Raw genomic sequence first — 19,657 nt, 5'->3', positions numbered from 1 at the left:
TGCAACAAAAAAAAAAACTCCACCAGCAGTGAATGAGTTAACTGCAAACTCTTCTATATTGCTACCTGACCCTTTTATTTGTGTGTGCCTTCCCGTGTTCTACATCTCGCTCCTCATTTTTTACATTCCTCACCTCTTTATTGAACTACAAAAATGTAAAAGTTCAATTCAGGCAGATGTCCATGGTAATTCCCATCCCACGCCTTTCCCCAGTGAGGCACCCCTTGGAACATTGTCTGCACCACAACAAAACATACAGTGCATGGGAAATGAGGAACAGTGTTCTGCATTGCTCCATCTCACTGGGGATTCCACAAGGCACAATACTGATGAACATCTTTCCCCGGCAAATATGTCAACAAAAACTGCTGACCGCTCCGGATTAAATGTTCTCGTTTTGATTTGTGGTGACAAATGGATTTCTCACAGAGGCTCATCCAGCCCTGAGACACAGAAATACATAAACACTCTTCAGCTTGTGGGTTATAATGAACTTAAAAATGAACTGTACTGTATTTGGAAACATTTCCAAATTCCACATTTTCTTAAAGCCCAACTACGCCCAACATTTTGTTCTGGATAGAGTGGGGAAGAGATTCTGTCAGGTTTTTATTATCATCTCTATTCCTATTGGGGAGATTCCCCCCTCACTTCCTGTTAGGAAAGGAAGTAAAGAGGAATCTCCCAACAGGATCAAAGACGGTAATTACCCCGAAGGGGACACAGACAAAAACACAAAACACAATTTTTATAAATTAAAGAAGGTTTATGTTTTTATTGCTGCCTGTGTCTTCCTGTACTGTTGTCAACCACACCTCCCATTTTTTATATGACTGTCGCAGAGACAGGAAGTTAGGAAAAATCTTCCCAAAGGGGTCACAGGGTCAACGTGGGGACAGAAATAATATTCTGAAAGAACTTCCCAACTCTATTTAAAACAAAAAAAGTCTGGAGTTAGGCTTTAAATCAGTAAATATAACCAAATTACAATTTTACCTCTTTCCCTTGAGGTTTAACAATCTATTTTGGGAAGGAAAGGATTAAAAGTGCAGGCACAAAAGTTCACCAATGACTATGTTGTGTGCTTCTGACCACATTGTTCTAAGAATTTAGAATAAAAAATATGAAGAAAGACCATAAAATTATACGAGAACCCCCTAACGGGGCTTTAAAGCAGCCAATAAAGTGCAGTATTGGTAGTTGAAAAATTCAATTTTATTAGTACAAAAAGTATGGGTAACGTATTATAAAAATCACTAAAAATAACTACTGACTATTGAAGTCAAGACATGAACTGGGTGTGGCGTACAGTTACAGTGAGCAAAGCATATAGTAAGAACCAATGCCAGGCACAATGTGTTAAAGGAGAACCAAAATGATCTTAAATGTTAGATTATTAAAATGAATAACAACAGACAATGCCTATAATTGGAGGCAATACAATACAATGTATGTGGAACAACGGAAGTTGTATGCGTAAATCCTGACGCGTTTTGACCCTTCCCGGGTCTTCTTCAGAGGATGGTTGTCCACTGTGAAGAGGTGAACATATGTCAAACATAACATCAAATCCAACAGTGATAGACTTATATATGAGTACCATCTACTATAGTTGCCTAAATCGTGTGACTACCTATTCCAGGAATTCAGAGGTTTCTACGTTTGGTTTAAACATTGTCGATTATTTTATTTTTTTTCACTCACATACTGTTATATTCTTTTTTTTTTTTTTTTCTTTTTCTTTCTTTTGCTTTCCCTTCCTTTCCTTCTTTTTTCTTTCCCTCTTATTTTTCCCTCTTCTCCTTCCCCTTTTCAGCAATGCCCTCTGCACACCCATGGACTTATAACTCAGCAATCTTATAGATCTCCACAATTGGAGAATTTCCCAATCTGTGTGGATGAATCAATTAACCCTTTGTTCCCCAACATCTAATACATAATATTTTTCTATTTCTAGCACTAACGTGTACCCATTTGGGTGCCTTTCGGGTTGCTTGTTGCCCTCTCCTTTCCTTCCCCCTTCTACATGGGGGGTTGGTAGGTGTGATCCCTCGCAAGATACATTCGGCCCACCGCCCGCTCCCTTGGGAGTTGGTCCTACACAGGGAGAGAGGGGAGCAGAGGAGAAATCGCACCACCTAAAATAATCGACAATGTTTAAACCAAATGTAGAAACCTCTGAATTCCTGGAAGAGGTAATCACACGATTTAGGCAACTATAGTAGATGGTACTCATATATAAGTCTGTCACTGTTGGATTTGATGTTATGTTTGACATATGTTCACCTCTTCACAGTGGACAACCATCCTCTGAAGAAGACCCGGGAAGGGTCGAAACGTGTCAGGATTTACGCATACAACTTCCGTTGTTCCACATACATTGTATTGTATTGCCTCCAATTATAGGCATTGTCTGTTGTTATTCATTTTAATAATCTAACATTTAAGATAATTTTGGTTGTCCTTTAACACATTGTGCCTGGCATTGGTTCTTACTATATGCTTTGCTCACTGTAACTGTACGCCACACCCAGTTCATGTCTTGACTTCAATAGTCAGTAGTTATTTTTAGTGATTTTTATAATACGTTACCCATACTTTTTGTACTAATAAAATTGAATTTTTCAACTACCAGTACTGCACTTTATTGGCTGCTTTAAAGCCCCGTTAGGGGGTTCTCGTATAATTTTTTGTATTTTATGGGGTGTGCGGCCTACCGGTCTACACTCTTGTGAGTGCTTTATATTGTATAAAGAAAGACCATTTTCCCATTTAACTTTCACTTGTGGATAATAATTTAGTCCGATTGCAAATGGTGGGCACCAGGATCATTCATATTGTCAGTTACCAATAATTACTGCCTGGCCATGTAACATGGATAAGCTTTTTTTTCCCAGGTTTATATTGTCTTACTCCTTTAAAGCAGTGGTTCTCAACCTCAGTCCTCAAGTACCCCCAACAGGCCATGTTTGCAGGTTTTCCTTTATCTTGCACAGGTGCTTTAAATCAGAGTCAATGGCTTGGTATTTTGGACAGCTATTTTATCTAAGAGAAATTCCCAAAACATGGCTTGTTGGGGGTACTTGAGAACCACTGCTTTAAAGAACCAGTCCACCCAAAACGTATATTTCAGTAGTTAATAGACATTAGAGAGTTAAACCCTCTACAGCAGCTTTTCTCTACCAGGGTTCTGTGGAAAACCCATGGGTTTCTTTTGAGGTTGCTAGGGGTTTCTTGAGCAATGAACAATTTCTATCTTTCAGATGAGTAACCACTGACATTAATGATCTTTTTAGTTATCTTTAAGGAGGCATTATTCCCTCTGACAACAAATGTAAGGACCATTCTTCTTAATTTTGATGTACTGTGACTGGAAAATTATTTCAAGGGTTACTCCATGTTAAAAAGATTGAGCTGCTTTACAGGTTTTCTATATCTCTCAGGGTTTCTGGTGGTGAGATTTCTGCTCTTGTGTTTCTAGACCCATGGCTTTTATGAGGGAGTCCTGCTCTTCTGTTTCCTTTTAATTTATTTTATTCGATGGAGAATGTAATAGGAGTTGGTAGGCAAGATCACCCTAAACATCAAAATGCACAGTAACAGTACATCTAAGTTAGGTGGTACACCCATTAAACATTTATCCCACCCCAACACTCAGTTACAAGCTGCCAGTGTTACATAATGTTCCTTTCAAGTACAATGATAATAATAATAATGACCAACTATAACAGAAAATAGAGCTCTTAAAGTATTAGAGAAATGGCTTTTTCTGTATTAAATATACTGATCCATAAAGTGGAGCTCTTCAAAAAACAGCAGAAGTCATAATGAAAAGTTTATTGGCCTAAAATACATCCTAGATGCTTCACAAAACCAAATTGGTCCTACAGCTCATGACATTTATCTAAAACCTAGAAAAGTCAACAATCCTTTTTCGTTCATTTAAAGGTATAAGTCTAACCAGAGCTTTTTTCTTTAGTTTTGGATAGAGTGGAGATGTAGCACCCCACAGAGGTTGTAACCCTTCCCCACTCTATTCAAAACTGAAAAAAAAGTTTAGACATACACTACTGGTGATTGATTCCTTTTTGAAAGATGAGGACTAATTATCAACAGTGGAAAGAAGAGCAGAAAACATAAGCACATGTCTGTAGTCCTACCTCAAAGACCTCCTCATCAAGTAGTCGTGTCCCAAACAACGCAACCCCTTCTGTGCTGATAATGGCATTGTCATCACGGTCCAGGAATTGGGTCTGCTTCTTCTCACAGTCCACGTAAATGGTCACATTTTTTCCTTCAACACTCAGTGCAATCCGATGCCACCTGTCAGAGACCATCAGACACAGACCCAGGGTTTGTATGCATTGCAAAACACATTTATTCCATATAGGACCATGCAAACTACAGATGACAAATCAGCACAAACAGTAAATGGCGGCAGGGTTGTGTTCACATTGTTAGCCACCAAATGATCTTTCTAAATAAAAACCTTTGCACAGACTTTTAGGTTTGCATCAGGTAAAGATGTATGTTTGTGTCTATGGAAGAGAGGTAGTGGAGCACTGTAGTGGCCCTACCATGTCTCAGAGGAGACATTAGTGATTGACGAGGAAAAGCCATCCAAGTTGATTAACCTTCCTACATGCAGACTCAGCCAGGGGGATTTAGTTGGGATTGTGGAGGGGCCTACAAACATATAAAAGTTCCCTGATCTGACAGCAGAATTGGCAAGTGTTCTGTAATGTATGTACGAACCTCAACATTGAGCAGGATGACCCTGGTGAAATCTTGGTTATAGAATACTATATTCTATTTTATAATGTATTGAGAATGTACATTATACGCAACAAAGTAAATCTAAACCAAACCCTTATTTTTATTTGCATACAGTAGGGAGCAGTTAAAGCTGGTTATAGCCCTTAGTAGTTTTTTTTCATCTATGTCCAATTGGGGGGATTTGTATATGCAGAATTTAATGACTGTTATTGGCACCGCTTACAGCTTTTTATTCAAAAGCTTTCATACACTAGACTTACAATCACTATTAAAATTTGGATGCAAAAAATCCTAGTGTTAATACCACCAATTTTTTTCTGAGCTTTCTCAATGGATTGTCCATAGCGATATGTGAAGGCATCGCTTTATTAAATGACAATGAAATCCCTGTGCCAATAAATGACAAATAAATCTCTTCTCAGTATCCAAAAAGGATGCAAGACAGGAGAGAAATCAGCTGAGCGCCAGGAACGGCGCTCATACAGGTACAATCCTGCAGTTTTTTACAGAACACAGGCACAGGGACAATTAGTATAATGCTGCAGAGAGGATGGCAGCATGTAACAAAACAACCACTTCAACAAACCACAACGCAAAGCATGCATTGCAACACACAGTGTTATGGTGTGAATGAGCCCTTAAACTTTATCCAAAGCCATAATGTTTTATTCATTTTGAATACAGTAGGAAATGGTTAAAACTCCTTTCAGTTGTTCTTGTTTTTGGCTTATGTGCACTTTAATGCAAAACTGATTTTTATGCTGAGTAACACACATGCCTCTTTTCTGAGAAAGTGGAATACTTGGTTCTCTTATCAGAAAATCCCTGCTAATAAATTCATTCTCTATGGAATAGATGGGAAATTTTATTATTTCCAAATGGTTATACTTACCTAATATTATGATTATACAATAAATTCAATATTTTCTAAGGTCCAAATCATTTTTCTTCACTTTGTAATCTATATAACTTTGTGTTACTAAATATACCTTAGTAACACAAGTTCCATACAAGCAGCTCTGATGAAGGGACACTGTAATTGCCCTAAAACATGTTGGAAATATACCTCTATGGATAATAAACAAACACATGACCAAAATTAATTTATCTGCCTATTGTTATTGAGGCTTGCCCATCACAGTGGTACCAGTGGCGGCTTGTGGGGGGCGCAAAGCAAACCCCTCCAGGTCCGCACTCACCAGAGAATACCGTGAGACTTACCTACAAATGGAGCCCTCCAGCGCTGGGCTGTCACGGCTCCCTTGATACCCAGCAGCTTCCGTATTAACCCGGAGGACAACCTAAGACGAGCAAATTAGAGCCTCAGGCTCAAATCACATGCTTATCAAAAATTGATGGACCTAATAGATACCCATTAGTCCGGGGCCCCGCACAGTGCACACACATAGAACAATTTATTTTTAAATAAATGATAATGTGACTAACAATTTAGAATTTCTAAGATGTTAGTCATATTGTCATTTATTTAAAAATAACTCATTCTATGATTAGTTTTCTTATTTGGCAAACTAACTTCGGGGCGGTAGACCCCCTGCGCCCCTTATGGACCGGCCGCCATGGCATTGTACATGTCTCCACTGGAAGATTTTTCTTCTATTTCCATTCAAATGACAACTCTAAAATGCTGAATATTACCTGAAGTTTAGTCCCAGTGACAGTGACAGTGATCACCAGGAAAAATATGGAATGTGAATCTCACTATTCTTAACATATTAAAAAAAAAGGTTATTGTTTTAGATACACTTTAAAGCGGAGTTCGGGTCTCCTTGTCAATTTTAAAAAAAAAGCACCCCTATGATTTTCCTTGCTAGTACAATCAAAAATAGATATTGTTATCAGTGTATTCATTGATGTTGCTAATTAACAGTGGCCTAGCGTGGGTTGCCAGCACCCGGGGCAAGGCATATAATTTGCGCCCCCTAACCTGTGTACTTTTAGTACTCCCCAAGTCCCTTCAAATACAATAGTACTGACCTACCTGATTCCTATACTGACCACTACACTAACTTACTTGATTTCAACACTGACCAATCTGATTCCTTTACTGACCATTACACACTACACTGACCACTATACTATACCGTCCGCTACACTGAGAACTACACTGACCACTACACTACACTGTCCACTATACTATACTGTCCACTACACTGAGAACTACACTGACCACTACACTACACTGTCCACTACACTACACTGTCCACTACACTGACCACCACACTACACTGACCACCATACTACACTGACCACCATACTATACTGTCCACTACACTACACTGACCACTATACTACACTGACCACCATACTACACTGACCACCATACTATACTGTCCACTACACTACACTGACCACTATACTACACTGACCACTATACTACACTGACCACCACACTATACAGACCACTATACTATACTGTCCACTACACTACACTGACCACTATACTGTCCACTACACTACACTGGCCACTATACTACACTGTCCACTATACTGAGAACTACACTGACCACTACACTACACTGACCACTATACTATACTGTCCACTACACTACACTGACCACTATACTGTCCACTACACTACACTGACCACTATACTATACTGTCCACTACACTACACTGACCACTATACTGTCCACTACACCACACTGACCACTATACTACACTGTCCACTACACTGAGAACTACACTGACCAATATACTACACTGACCACTATACTATACTGTCCACTATACTATACTGTCCACTACACTGAGAACTGACCACTATACTGACCCCTACACTGTCCACTACACTGACCACCATACTACACTGTCCACTACACTATACTGACCATCATACTACACTACACTGACCGCTATACTGTCCACTATACTACACTCACCACCATACTACACTACACTGACCACCATACTACATTAACTGAACCACCATACTACACTAACTGACCACTATACTACACTAACTGACCACCATACTACAGTAACTGACCACCATACTAGACTAACTGACCGCCGTACTACAGTAACTGACCGCCATACTACACTAACTGACCGCCATACTACACTAACTGAACCACCATACTACACTAACTGACCACTATTTTACACTAACTGACCACCATACTACACTAACTGACCACCATACTACACTAACTGACCGCCATGACCACCATATTACACTAACTGACTGCCATATTACACTAACTGACCACTATTTTACACTAACTGACCACCATACTATACTAACTGACCATTATACTACGCTAACTGACCGCTATACTACACTAACTGACCGCTATACTACACTAACTGACAACCATACTACATTAACTGAACCACCATACTACACTAACTGACCACTATACTACACTAACTGACCACCATACTACACTAACTGACCGCTATACTACACTAACTGACAACCATACTACATTAAATGAACCACCATACTACACTAACTGACCGCTATACTACACTAACTGACCACCATACTATATTAACTGAACCACCATACTACTCTAACTGACCACTATACTACACTAATTGACCACCATACTACACTAACTGACCGCCGTACTACACTAACTGAACCACCATACTACACTACACTGACCACCATACTACACTAACTGACCACTATACTACACTAACTGGCCACCATACTACACTAACTGACCACTATACTACACTAACTGACCACCATATTACACTAACTGACCACCATACTACGCTAACTGACCGCCATACTACACTAACTGACCATTATACTACACTAACTGACCACCATACTACACTAACTGACCACCATACTACACTAACTGACCACTATACTACACTAACTGACCACCATACTACACTAACTGACCACTATACTACACTAACTGACCACCATACTACACTAACTGACCACTATACTACACTAACTGATCACCATACTACACTAACTGACCGCCATACTACACTGACCACTATACTACACTACACTGACCACCATACTACACTAACTGACCACCATACTACAATACACTGACCACTATACTACACTACACTGACCACCATACTACACTAACTGACCACCATACTACAATACACTGACCACTATACTACACTAACTGACTCCCCCCCCCCCCCCTGGGGCCAGTAACACGACTGTCACGAGGGAGTCTCAACTCCCCTTCGTGTCTGGCTGGCCTACATCAGTCCGGAGGAGGAGAAGACAGCGGCAGCTCACATTGCTTCTCTCCCTCGCGCTCCAGCTGCCATGTTCAGTGTCCGGCGCAGCGCACTGTTATAGGGCATATGGGGGTCATGTGTGAAGGTGGGACTTCAGGAACGATCGCGGACAGGCCAGCTCTACGCCTCACATGACCCCCATACGCCCAATCACAGGGCAGCGGACACTGAACATGGCGGCCGGAGCGCGGGGGACACAGGAATTTAAAATTAGGAGGAGGCAGCCAGTGACACATACTGGCGCCCCCCTAAATGTCGTGCCCAGGGCCACGGCACCCCCTGCACCCCCCACGCTATGCCACTGTTTATTAATCTTCATTCACTCATAGTGTCAAAGATATGCAGACAGCAACCATTGCTACTATGGGCATCTGGGATTTCGTGCAGTTGGCTATCCAGCATGCACCCACCGATCTCGGACCTACACAGTCAGGACACAGCATGGCGCACTGTGTTGATTGCAGGTTGCTGTAGCAATGGCGGCGGCGGTGGACGTTCTCACCATGTTGTTATGTTACCTCTCAATCAACACAACCCAAAAGGAAGGCAAGCGCCGCCTGACATCTCATCATTTTCGGTTTTGAAATAACGCAATGCCAAAAGTGGAGGATGCCCGTTGATGCCTGGGATTGATGACACTAATATCCCAGGAGTCAATAAATGACAAGATATGATATACATGGCTGCAGCGACTAGGGCCAGAAGTGGAGGGAATTTTAAAGAAAAGAGGTAACTAAACAAAAAAATAACCATTACCAAAGATTACAGGCCCTGGTATCAGCTACCAGTGGGGCCATGGGTGTAAGATAGGATGAAACTCCGCTTTAAGGCTTGAGTAAATATGGAGGGGTTCATTAAATCTAATGCCCTGTACACACGATAGGATTTTCTGACAACAAAATACATGTTTTTTATCTGACGGATGTTGGCTCAAACTTGTCTTGCATACACACGGTCACACAAAGTTGGTCGGAAATTCCGAACGTCAAGAACGCGGTGACACACAACACGTATGACGAGCTGAGAAAAATGAAGTTCAATAGCTAGTGCTACTCTTCTGCTTGATTCAGAGCATGCGTGGAACTTTGTGCGTCGGAATTGTGTGCACACGATCAGAATTTCCGACAACGGATTTTGTTGTCGGAAAATTTGAGAACCAGCTCTCAAATTTTGTGTAACGGAAATTCCGATGGAAAATGTCCGATGGAGCCTACACACGGTCGGAATTTCCGACAACAAGCTCCTATCAAACATTTTCTGTCGGAAAATCCTATTGTGTGTACGGGGCATTAGACTAATACCGCGTACACACGATCGGATTTTCCGACGGGAAATGTTGGATGTGAGCTTGTTGGCGGTAAGTCCGACCGTGTGTATGCTCCATCGGACATTTGTTGTCGGACTTTCCAACAATAAATGTTGGCTAGCAGTTTCTCAAATTTTCCACCAAGAAATATTTGTTGTCGGACTTTCCGATTGTGTGTACACAAGTCCATTGCACAAAAGTCCACGCATGCTCGGAATCAAGGACGAGCCAGAATCACTCGGTCTTGTAAAACTAGCATTCGTAATGGAGATATCACGTACGTTTTTTACGTCACTACGCTCGTAATTGTTGGCCAACATTTGTGTGACCGTGTGTATGCAAGACAAGTTGGAGCCAACACCCTTCGAACAAAAGTCTGATCGTGTGTACGGGGCATTAGTGAAAGGTGATATTTGGGTTTGTGTGTGTATAGTGTCAAATTCACATGTTCTGTACACCAACATCCTGCACCAGGTTTTGGGTACCAAAGACTAACATACCATTAAGGTTCGCATAAGATCCAATATATCTGAAAGCTCTGAATGGGGGGGTTAAGAAACTGTATTTTTATAGACTGGAAAATGTTTCATTAGACCTAAGCAGATTGCAAAGTGGTTTAAAAATGTACAATCTCTTCTGTAAAATGCTCTTTTATTTTAATTGTAAGATATTCTCTTGCATCAATCCTACCAGTAGGATTGCTGTTTATGAGTGCTTAGCTTTTCTATATAAAACATAACTGATTCAAGTACCATTGCCATACACTTAATAGCTGGTTCTTGTAAGCAGTAACAAACACAAATGAAACAAGAGTTTAATTTATTGTACTGTTTTAAGGTTTCCATAACCATAGGGCTCTTTCCTTTTTTTTTCACAGTGCCATAAAGTCTCTCCCCTGGAGTTTTCTAGGAAGAATATCGCTACTGATGTGACGTATAACTATCAAGGACCATTGATGACCATTTCACAGCCTTTTAGATACAAATATTTTAATTATGATAGACATGCATATGCAACATTTTACACATTTCATATACTGTATTTAGTGTAAAGGACGCAGATTGCTGAAACAATGCAGCTGTATCCACCAACATAAAACCTCCATTTCCAAGTAAAAGCTTACAGAACCATAAATTCAGATAGTGATCTCACCTCCCCACTTTGCAAAAACCACTTAAAGTGCAAGTTTTCTTTTAACAAAAATAATGGTAACCTACCCTCCCTATATTTACCAGCATTTAAAAATAATTAGGAGGGACACCTTGGGGGGAATGAGAAAAAAAACATGGTGCCCTCTGAAAACTTGTGGGCCCAGGGAATAAAGTGGATATTGGTTTATGGTTTTGCTGTGTTATGCTTTAGACAACATGGGAGTACACTGAAGAGAAATTGCAAGACAATAAAGCTCTATCTTTGGTGTCAGTGGTCAAAACAATAACTCCGAGCATTGGTGTTAGTGGCTGCAATAACAACCCCAAACATTTGTGTCAATAGATGCAATAAGAGTCTCCAGGATCTGTGTCAGTGGCTCCAATAACACCCCCGCAACCTTTGCGACAGTGGCCCCAATAATAAGCCTTAGCCAGGGGTGTAACTACAAATCATGGGGCCTAAATAGCAAAATTTATATAAGGCCTTCTCTCAGACTGGTGGCAGTGTCAACCATGACAGTGCTGTCGCTGATATTAACATAATGTTTTTCTAAGTTAAGTCTAGTACAATACAAGGGACCCAGGCTCTAAATAGAAGTTATCAGGTAAAGAGTGGAGGGAAATAACTTTTAACATTGGTGGCAGCAATACTAATCACAAGGCTAGTGAGGTTATTTAATATGGTTACATATTTATTAGTGCTCCTACACACAATTACTCTAAAACTCTAATACAAATACTGCAAACTTCAGATCTTTTATTAGGGTTTAACTGATGGCACATTCTGGGATTTGCTAGGTGTGACAGACCTAGCCAGGAGAGAGAGTTTTGGAGGGGACTGTATGCTAGCCTCTTGCCGATCGATCGGGGGCCCTTGCATTTGGGGGAACGGTGCTCTTTGTGAGCTGTATGCCTGGGGACCCTGCATTTGCCATATTGGAATAGTGGCTGATTCATAATGCTGGGGCAGATACTGTTAGGAGATGCTGATGTAAATTCCAACACCTGTCTGTCTATTGTCTGCTGAAAATGTGTATTGTAAATAAGTCTACTATGGGATCTAAGAGTCATTAGATCCCCATTGTTATTTGTGTTAATTAACTCTGCTATTGTGTGAATAAAAGTCTATGTTGATTGTGCTAATGTTGATTGGATTTTCTGAACTACAAGACGGCCAGTCTGGCCTAACGGTCATGTCTGAGTCATCTAGTCTGTCTAAAGGGATTAGTTAATTAGCTCATGTTAATTAGGTTAATTAGGTTACAGCTGTATTGTTAGAGTAATATGAGCAGGAGGTCTGCACCTACACTTTGAGTGTATAAAAGCCTGTATTTTGTCAATAAAGATAGATTCCTGTTGGAACTTACATACAGCCTGCCTGGTGTTTTTTCTGAGCTATCACAACTGGACTAGAACGGCACAGAGCTGTGTTTCTAGTCCCAGACCATTGGATGACCGAACCATCAGACGTTGCAATCTGATTCTATAGCTGCAGAGGAGTGTCGGGAGAGTGGAACCGAGCGAGCAAAGGGGCTCGTTACATTGGTTGGCAGCCGTGGGATTTGCTCTCCAGTTACTGGGACACTCCAAACCAGCCTGCAGGAGAGCCACGCTGAAAGACTTACTTGAGGGCCGTGGAGGGAATGGTGGGATCGTGCTTCCTTGCCGTGAACACATCCAAACCATCACCTGGATCCAAGGTAGCAGGATAGCAGGAGAGGAGAAATACCAGCCACCATGGATGAGGAATTCAGAAGGAGGTTGCGAGAGGAGATACAGCACAGAGGACCAGTATCAGAGCAGGTCCTGCTAGGATGGTTTGATTCTGTCCGCTGTGAGCTCTGGAAGGAAGCGCTAGCCCGCGAGCAGCGACACCAGGGAAAAGTTCTCCCCTCCGTCCATGTGAGGTACTGGTCGCAGTATGAAGTGCGAATGCTGTTTTTGGGGGAACAGTCAAACCAGGAGTGGACAGCCGAGTTAAGCAGGCTGATCCGGGCAGAAATGCGGTTGGACGAGGGCTACAGAGCCCTCCAGTGGTATGTAGCCCAAGTGTGCCCATGGACAGCGGATGACAGCCCCACGGAAGGCTTTGACTACGATGGCCTGGGATTGTTATACTGGAGGCTGTCCAGGGACCCTGACTTTGGAAGTGATCAGGAGTGGCGTTTGGAGGAAATAATGAAGCACAGGGAGCGGAGACTGAATGTCTCAGAAGTGCACTGGGCACTGGAAGATTTGGAGTTTCTGGCCGTTCAGGAATGGGAGTTGGAGATCGCCTACAAACAGCTGTTAGACTCTGCTCAGCAGCAGGGTGGTGCTCCCTTTGCCTGGGACTATCATGAAATACCAGTTGACAACTCTGAAATCCTGGCTGAAGAGTTAATGTGGCAGAGTAACGGTGTGCTTTGCCAACCTGCACCCGCAGCTATGGAGGCGGAGGTCTTATGGCGGATGCAGCAAGTGCTGACTGACCTTGATGAACCTGTTTCTGCATTGGATGATCTTGGATGGAGGAATGTGCCTGTCCAGCAGAATGCCAGAGAATCGGCAGTGGAAAATCTGAAGATTGCCGTCCCCAAACCTGAAGTGCTGACAACAGGGCAGAGCTCTGCTAACCTCTGCCCAGCACTGATAGCATCTTCTGGGTTCCACGGAGAGGAGATGGTGAACCTTTATCCCCAGACACCAGTTGCAGAGAAAGGGGATTTGATAGACTTTTATGCTGAGGAAGAACAACCTGGTGAGCCTCCAGCAGAAGAAGAACTGTTATTAGGGCCAAACTTCACTATGCTCTGTCCAGCACCAACAGAAGTATCTGTGAAGTTACAAGGAACTTCCCCAGCTGAAGCGCTGACAACCGGACAGAGGGTCCAAGATCTCTGCCCTACACCTGCAGTGGTTCCGGAGGCTCAGGGTGAGAAGGAGGTGGTCACTTCCCAGCAGCAGATCAGGGTACAGGGGGAGAAGGGAGAGGAGGTGTTCGTCGTCCCTCCCCAACAGTTAGCCAGAGCAGATGGTGTGGGGTTTCCAGCAAAAGGGCTGGCAACAGGGCCGAGTACTGCTGGACTCTGCCCTCAACTAACAGAGCATGGATGTCCTGTGAAGGTGGATGGGACTTCAGTCTCCACCTGTATACCCCAGGGATGCTGGGCAGTCGGCCCAGATCCCCAACAGCATGGCGGAGTGAGCCCAGACACCCTGTCTTCTCTCCAGCGGCAAAAAGGACTCCAGGGAGAAGGGCCAGTCCAGGCCTCTCCCCAGCGGCAGATATGTTCTCTGAGAGAGGCAGAGGTTGGCTGGGTGAGTAATACTTTGTTTGGAACAATTTGTTTGGGGTACTGTGTGGGTACAGGCATTAGAGGACTGGAACTACTGACTAACTTCGGAGTCAACCCGTCTGGGGTCTCCTCCTGTGTTAGTCTCCTGCCGAAAGGGGAGAAATGTGACAGACCTAGCCGGGAGAGAGAGTTTTGGAGGGGACTGTATGCTAGCCTCTTGCCGATCGATCGGGGGCCCTTGCATTTGGGGGAACGGTGCTCTTTATGAGCTGTATGCCTGGAGACCCTGGATTTGCCATATTGGAATAGTGGCTGATTCATAATGCTGGGGCAGATACTGTTAGGAGATGCTGATGTAAATTCCAAAACCTGTCTGTCTATTGTCTGCTGAAAATGTGTATTGTAAATAAGTCTACTATGGGATCTAAGAGTCATTAGATCCCCATTGTTATTTGTGTTAATTAACTCTGCTATTGTGTGAAGAAGAGTCTATGTTGATTGTGCTAATGTTGATTGGATTTTCTGAACTACAAGACGGCTAGTCTGGCCTAACGGTCATGTCTGAGTCATCTAGTCTGTCTAAAGGGATTAGTTAATTAGCTCATGTTAATTAGGTTAATTAGGTTACAGCTGTATTGTTAGAGTAATATGAGCAGGAGGTTTGCACCTACACTTTGAGTGTATAAAAGCCTGTATTTTGTCAATAAAGATAGATTCCTGTTGGAACTTACATACAGCCTGCCTGGTGTTTGTTCTGAGCTATCACAACTGGGTTAGAATGGCACAGAGCTGTGGTTCTAGTCCCGGACCATTGGATGACCGAATCATCAGACGTTGCAATCTGATTCTATAGCTGCAGAGGAGTGTCGGGAGAGTGGAACCGAACGAGCAAAGGGGCTCGTTACACTAGGCTTATAGGATTGGCCTGTAGTAGAAGCACTGGGGGCAGTAAATCGCTGCTACCACAGCAAACCTAATTCTACTAACTACAGATTTAAAACAGGTGGGATCCCATTGATTTCTAGACTGCAACAACTTCTCCAATGGGGCTCACTCCCACACCCAGGCCCATCTCAAGCATTGGTCTCAGTGGCCCCAGTAATAACACCCAGCATTTGTGTCAGTGGCCACAGAAATAACTCCCAGCAATGGTTTAGGTGGCCCTAGAAATAACCTCCAGCATCCAACTGGATGCTGCATGTCTTGCAGCATCCAACCTTCATTAGTAGTCAGTGGCAGTAATATTAAAACCCGCCTTTACCGGTGGACAGTATTAGAATTAAAATACCCCTGTCACTGATGGTCTGTGGTAGTACTATTATACATTCTTTAATGATGTTTTGTGCTACTTACTTGATCACATGCTACTGCACTGCTGCCACTCCACAATGATGTCAGGCTGGGACTCTACTTTTACTGCTGGGCAGAGATCACTTTACCTCATATTACCGGCATTATTTGAGTGTTGAGACATAGTGAATTTAGCATCCCACTGCCACTCTGTATTGTTCCCAATTAGAATAGATCCTGCAGCATAGCCCGTTGGACATGGCCCAAAAACCCTGGACTGTACTGCATGATACGGGACACTTGGCAACGATGCCTCCCAAAACCCCTGAACTAATCTATACTAAAACCTCTCATCCAGCTGGTTACTTACCTCAAAAGTCCAGGCCTAGTTTGATGTTTAAACACTTCAACAAAATTGATCTTCAGTGCTGGCTGTGTCTTCAGTCTTGAAGTATAGTCCTATGCAAGTCTAGGAAGATTCAATGCACAAGCACAGCCAGCAAAAGTTCACTATAAGGAGATCCTGTCACAAACTTAAAAAAACAGCAAGTGAAAGCAGAACATTTTCAATGCTTACCTGCAGTGTTTTTCCTTTCCATTAAAGGATAAGTTCACCTTTACAAAAAAATAATAATAGTAAAGCATCAGCAGATTGTGGGTGTAATGCCATGGTCCTGCAGATTGTCTGTGAAGCTGTCTGGCCTTACCTCCGATAAGGACAGGCAGTTACTGGATAACAGGAACCTCAATGAACTACCTAGAGCACTCATCAGCGCCCTAGTAGTTCATTAAGAACTACAAGCTGTCAGCCACAAAGGTTGATGGTATTTGTAGTTCATTGATTCACAGGGATCTGTGAATTAATGATGCGGCTGTGTGGGTGGTGCCCCACATGGATGCGCTCTCTTGAATTGTGACAGCGGGTGTGAGAAGATCCCTGGCTCGCTGTCACAAGGAGCGACTGGGTTGGGGGGAGAAGGGTCAAATGCTGAACATGTTACGCGTTACACCCTAAATATGGGTGTAACATGTTCAGAAGGATGAACTTATTCTTTAATGTTTTTTATTCACTTGCAATATACCTCTGGACCTCCTAGAAAATTTGACTACTCCAGGAAAACTCAATTACCTAGCACAGCCTTTTCCCTCCTTGCATGTCATAGTTCTCTCCTCTTCTGGGAGTGTCTAATTACTATTTGCGCTGATCCAGCTCCTCTGTCCCTCCCCTCACCTCCATAACCTTTAGAATGTCATTTTGGTGAAAGCTCTGAGTCTACTGGGTCTGCTGACATCACATCCAAGATGATTGTACCCAGCAGTAGTCTCAGTCCTTTTGGATGTCTACACAAGGTAGCATGGTAGGATGTCTTTTACAGGCAGCATTCTTCTCACTGATCACCAATGTATAGAGTCACCAATACAAGGGACATTCTTCCAACTGACCAGCAAGGCACAGAACCTTCTTTCCACGGACCACCAAAGTAGGAAGATTTCTTCCCTCTGGACAAGAAAAAATACAGACACATTGGGCACCAGACTGGTAACTCCCCATTGTGATGAAATGTCCGCAGCTGGAATAACATAAAGAATGACACAAAACAGTGCAGCATCGAAGTGTCTGGGATGGTGGGAAAGAACTTAGAACCAAAGCACTAAACAGAGGCTCCTGAAAGAAACACATGAATCCTGTCTATGGATAAAGTGTGTGTACAGGGCTGCTAGTATGACAAATTCCAGAGCCCAATGACACCAAAGGCCAGGTATTCAAATAAAAGGTCAAAGGTTTATTTCAAACAAGTAAAAACATGAGGGATATAATTAGACCCTTTGTCAAATCCAATCCAAAGGAAATTTGACAAAGGGGCGTACCCCGAAACATGTAGTCCTGGCAACCGGCTCAATTTTCTGGTCTTTTCCCATCATCCTGAGGTTGCATCAGCTGACCTCTGTGTCCCGATAATATCACTTCTGGTGACACGAGTCCCCCTGCTGTTTGGCCTCCCAACCTGGATCTTTCTTCCATCTGGATCCCCCGGCACACACAAGGATCCCTTTGCCATCTGGGTCCCCCTGGCACACTCCTCCTGCCGCAGGTCTGGGTTGGCTCAACCGTGAGTATGCTGCTTAACATCCAGTTATGTTCCTCATGTTTTTGCTCGTTTGGAATAAACTTTTGACTTTTTATTTGAATACCTGTTCTTTGGTGTCATTGGGCTCTGGAATTTAGTGTGCTATCAGCCCTGCATACACACTTTATACATAGACAGGATTCCTGTGTTTCTTTCAGGAGCGCCTGTTTTGTGGTTTGGCTCTAGATTTCTTCCCTCTGACTTCCAATGTACTGAGCATTCTTTCCACTGCCCACCAGTATGAGAGGGCCCATTTTTAAATGAGCACCAGTTTAAGGTGATCCTTCTCCAACTTCTTTTCTGGTCTTTATTTTTGTTAATTTAGTTTAATTACTATTACCAAAAAATACCCATTACACACAGTGGGTGTCAAGTATGTAAAGTACACCACATTCCTTATTGTTTTATTTATTCTTATAGTTCAACATACTGTTGACGTAAATGTGCTGTATGCTGTAGAGGTAGAAATTATTCGCTGGGGTTCCTTGACACATGAAAGTTAATTCAAGGGCTACTCTATGTTTTTTTGAACTTGTATAAACTTGACAGTCCATTTAACTCTACATGTGGCTGCGCATTATGTAAAATTGCAACATATTCTAATTTTATCAGAGCACACTATTGCAGCATGTTGGTGTGAGCTGAAATAATGAAATATACAGTAACTGTCTATGCATTGAGACTGTGTTGGGCAACACTGGTGTGAAGGAGCTCTAATGAGTAGGCAATAAGTAGGCATGCATTATAAATTACGTTTTAGTTATAGCAGTGTTTTAAGTTGTCATTTTAGCATGTAAAAGGTCACATGATTGCCAAATACATCATTTTGCTAAAAAATCCTGCACTTGGCTCCAGTAAATAAATGGGAAAGTAGAAATCACTTTGAAGTGTAAAGATTAAGCAACTTGTACCGGGGTCTGCACTTCCTGGGAAAGCCTGTTACTATTAATAACATCCTATTATCATCCTCCATGCATGACGCTATTTAGACAGATGGCTGATGTGCTGCTACTTGTCCGACCGCTGTAAGGAACATTTACCTAGCATCCTTACCAAAAATCCACTTAGTAAAACAATTGCCTCTATTGAAGTTGTTTCTGCTGTAGCAGACTCATATTTACACTGGATTCAATTTCCAAAGTGGAATTCTGTCATTTTTAAATGTCTAGAACAGATTAGCTCCATTTATACCTGCAGAGCTTAAAGAGATACCAGAGTGGTTTAACCCTTTCACTGCTGCAGCCTTTTTTTCTTACATTATGTTTGCACATGTTAAATTGCACATTTTAACCCCAAAGCATTATATATTTTCTGAAAGCAGAAACCCTGTAGAATAAAATTATGTAATTTTTATGTCTAACAATAATTGCGTTACTCTCTATCAAATCTATATTTTCAGTAAAAAATACATTCAAATTAATTTTAGTATACACAAACGCAATTTAATACCTGTAAAGTATAAAAGATGAGATTTTG

General features: G+C 42.2%; 1 protein-coding gene across 2 annotated transcripts in view; it reads right to left on the bottom strand.

Annotated features, from left to right (window-relative positions):
* Positions 1–19,657, bottom strand: part of COL5A3 (collagen type V alpha 3 chain) — a 299,466-nt gene that overhangs the window by 163,302 nt on the left and 116,507 nt on the right. For both annotated transcript variants that reach the window (XM_073622539.1, XM_073622540.1), the window contains exon 4: positions 4,161–4,323. In XM_073622539.1, the coding sequence (XP_073478640.1) occupies positions 4,161–4,323 (163 nt within the window). The remainder of the gene's footprint in view (positions 1–4,160; positions 4,324–19,657) is intronic.

This window comes from Aquarana catesbeiana, linkage group LG03, assembly GCF_042186555.1.
Source record: "Aquarana catesbeiana isolate 2022-GZ linkage group LG03, ASM4218655v1, whole genome shotgun sequence".
Classification (NCBI taxonomy): domain Eukaryota; kingdom Metazoa; phylum Chordata; class Amphibia; order Anura; family Ranidae; genus Aquarana; species Aquarana catesbeiana.
This window is presented reverse-complemented; position numbering and strand designations above follow the sequence as displayed.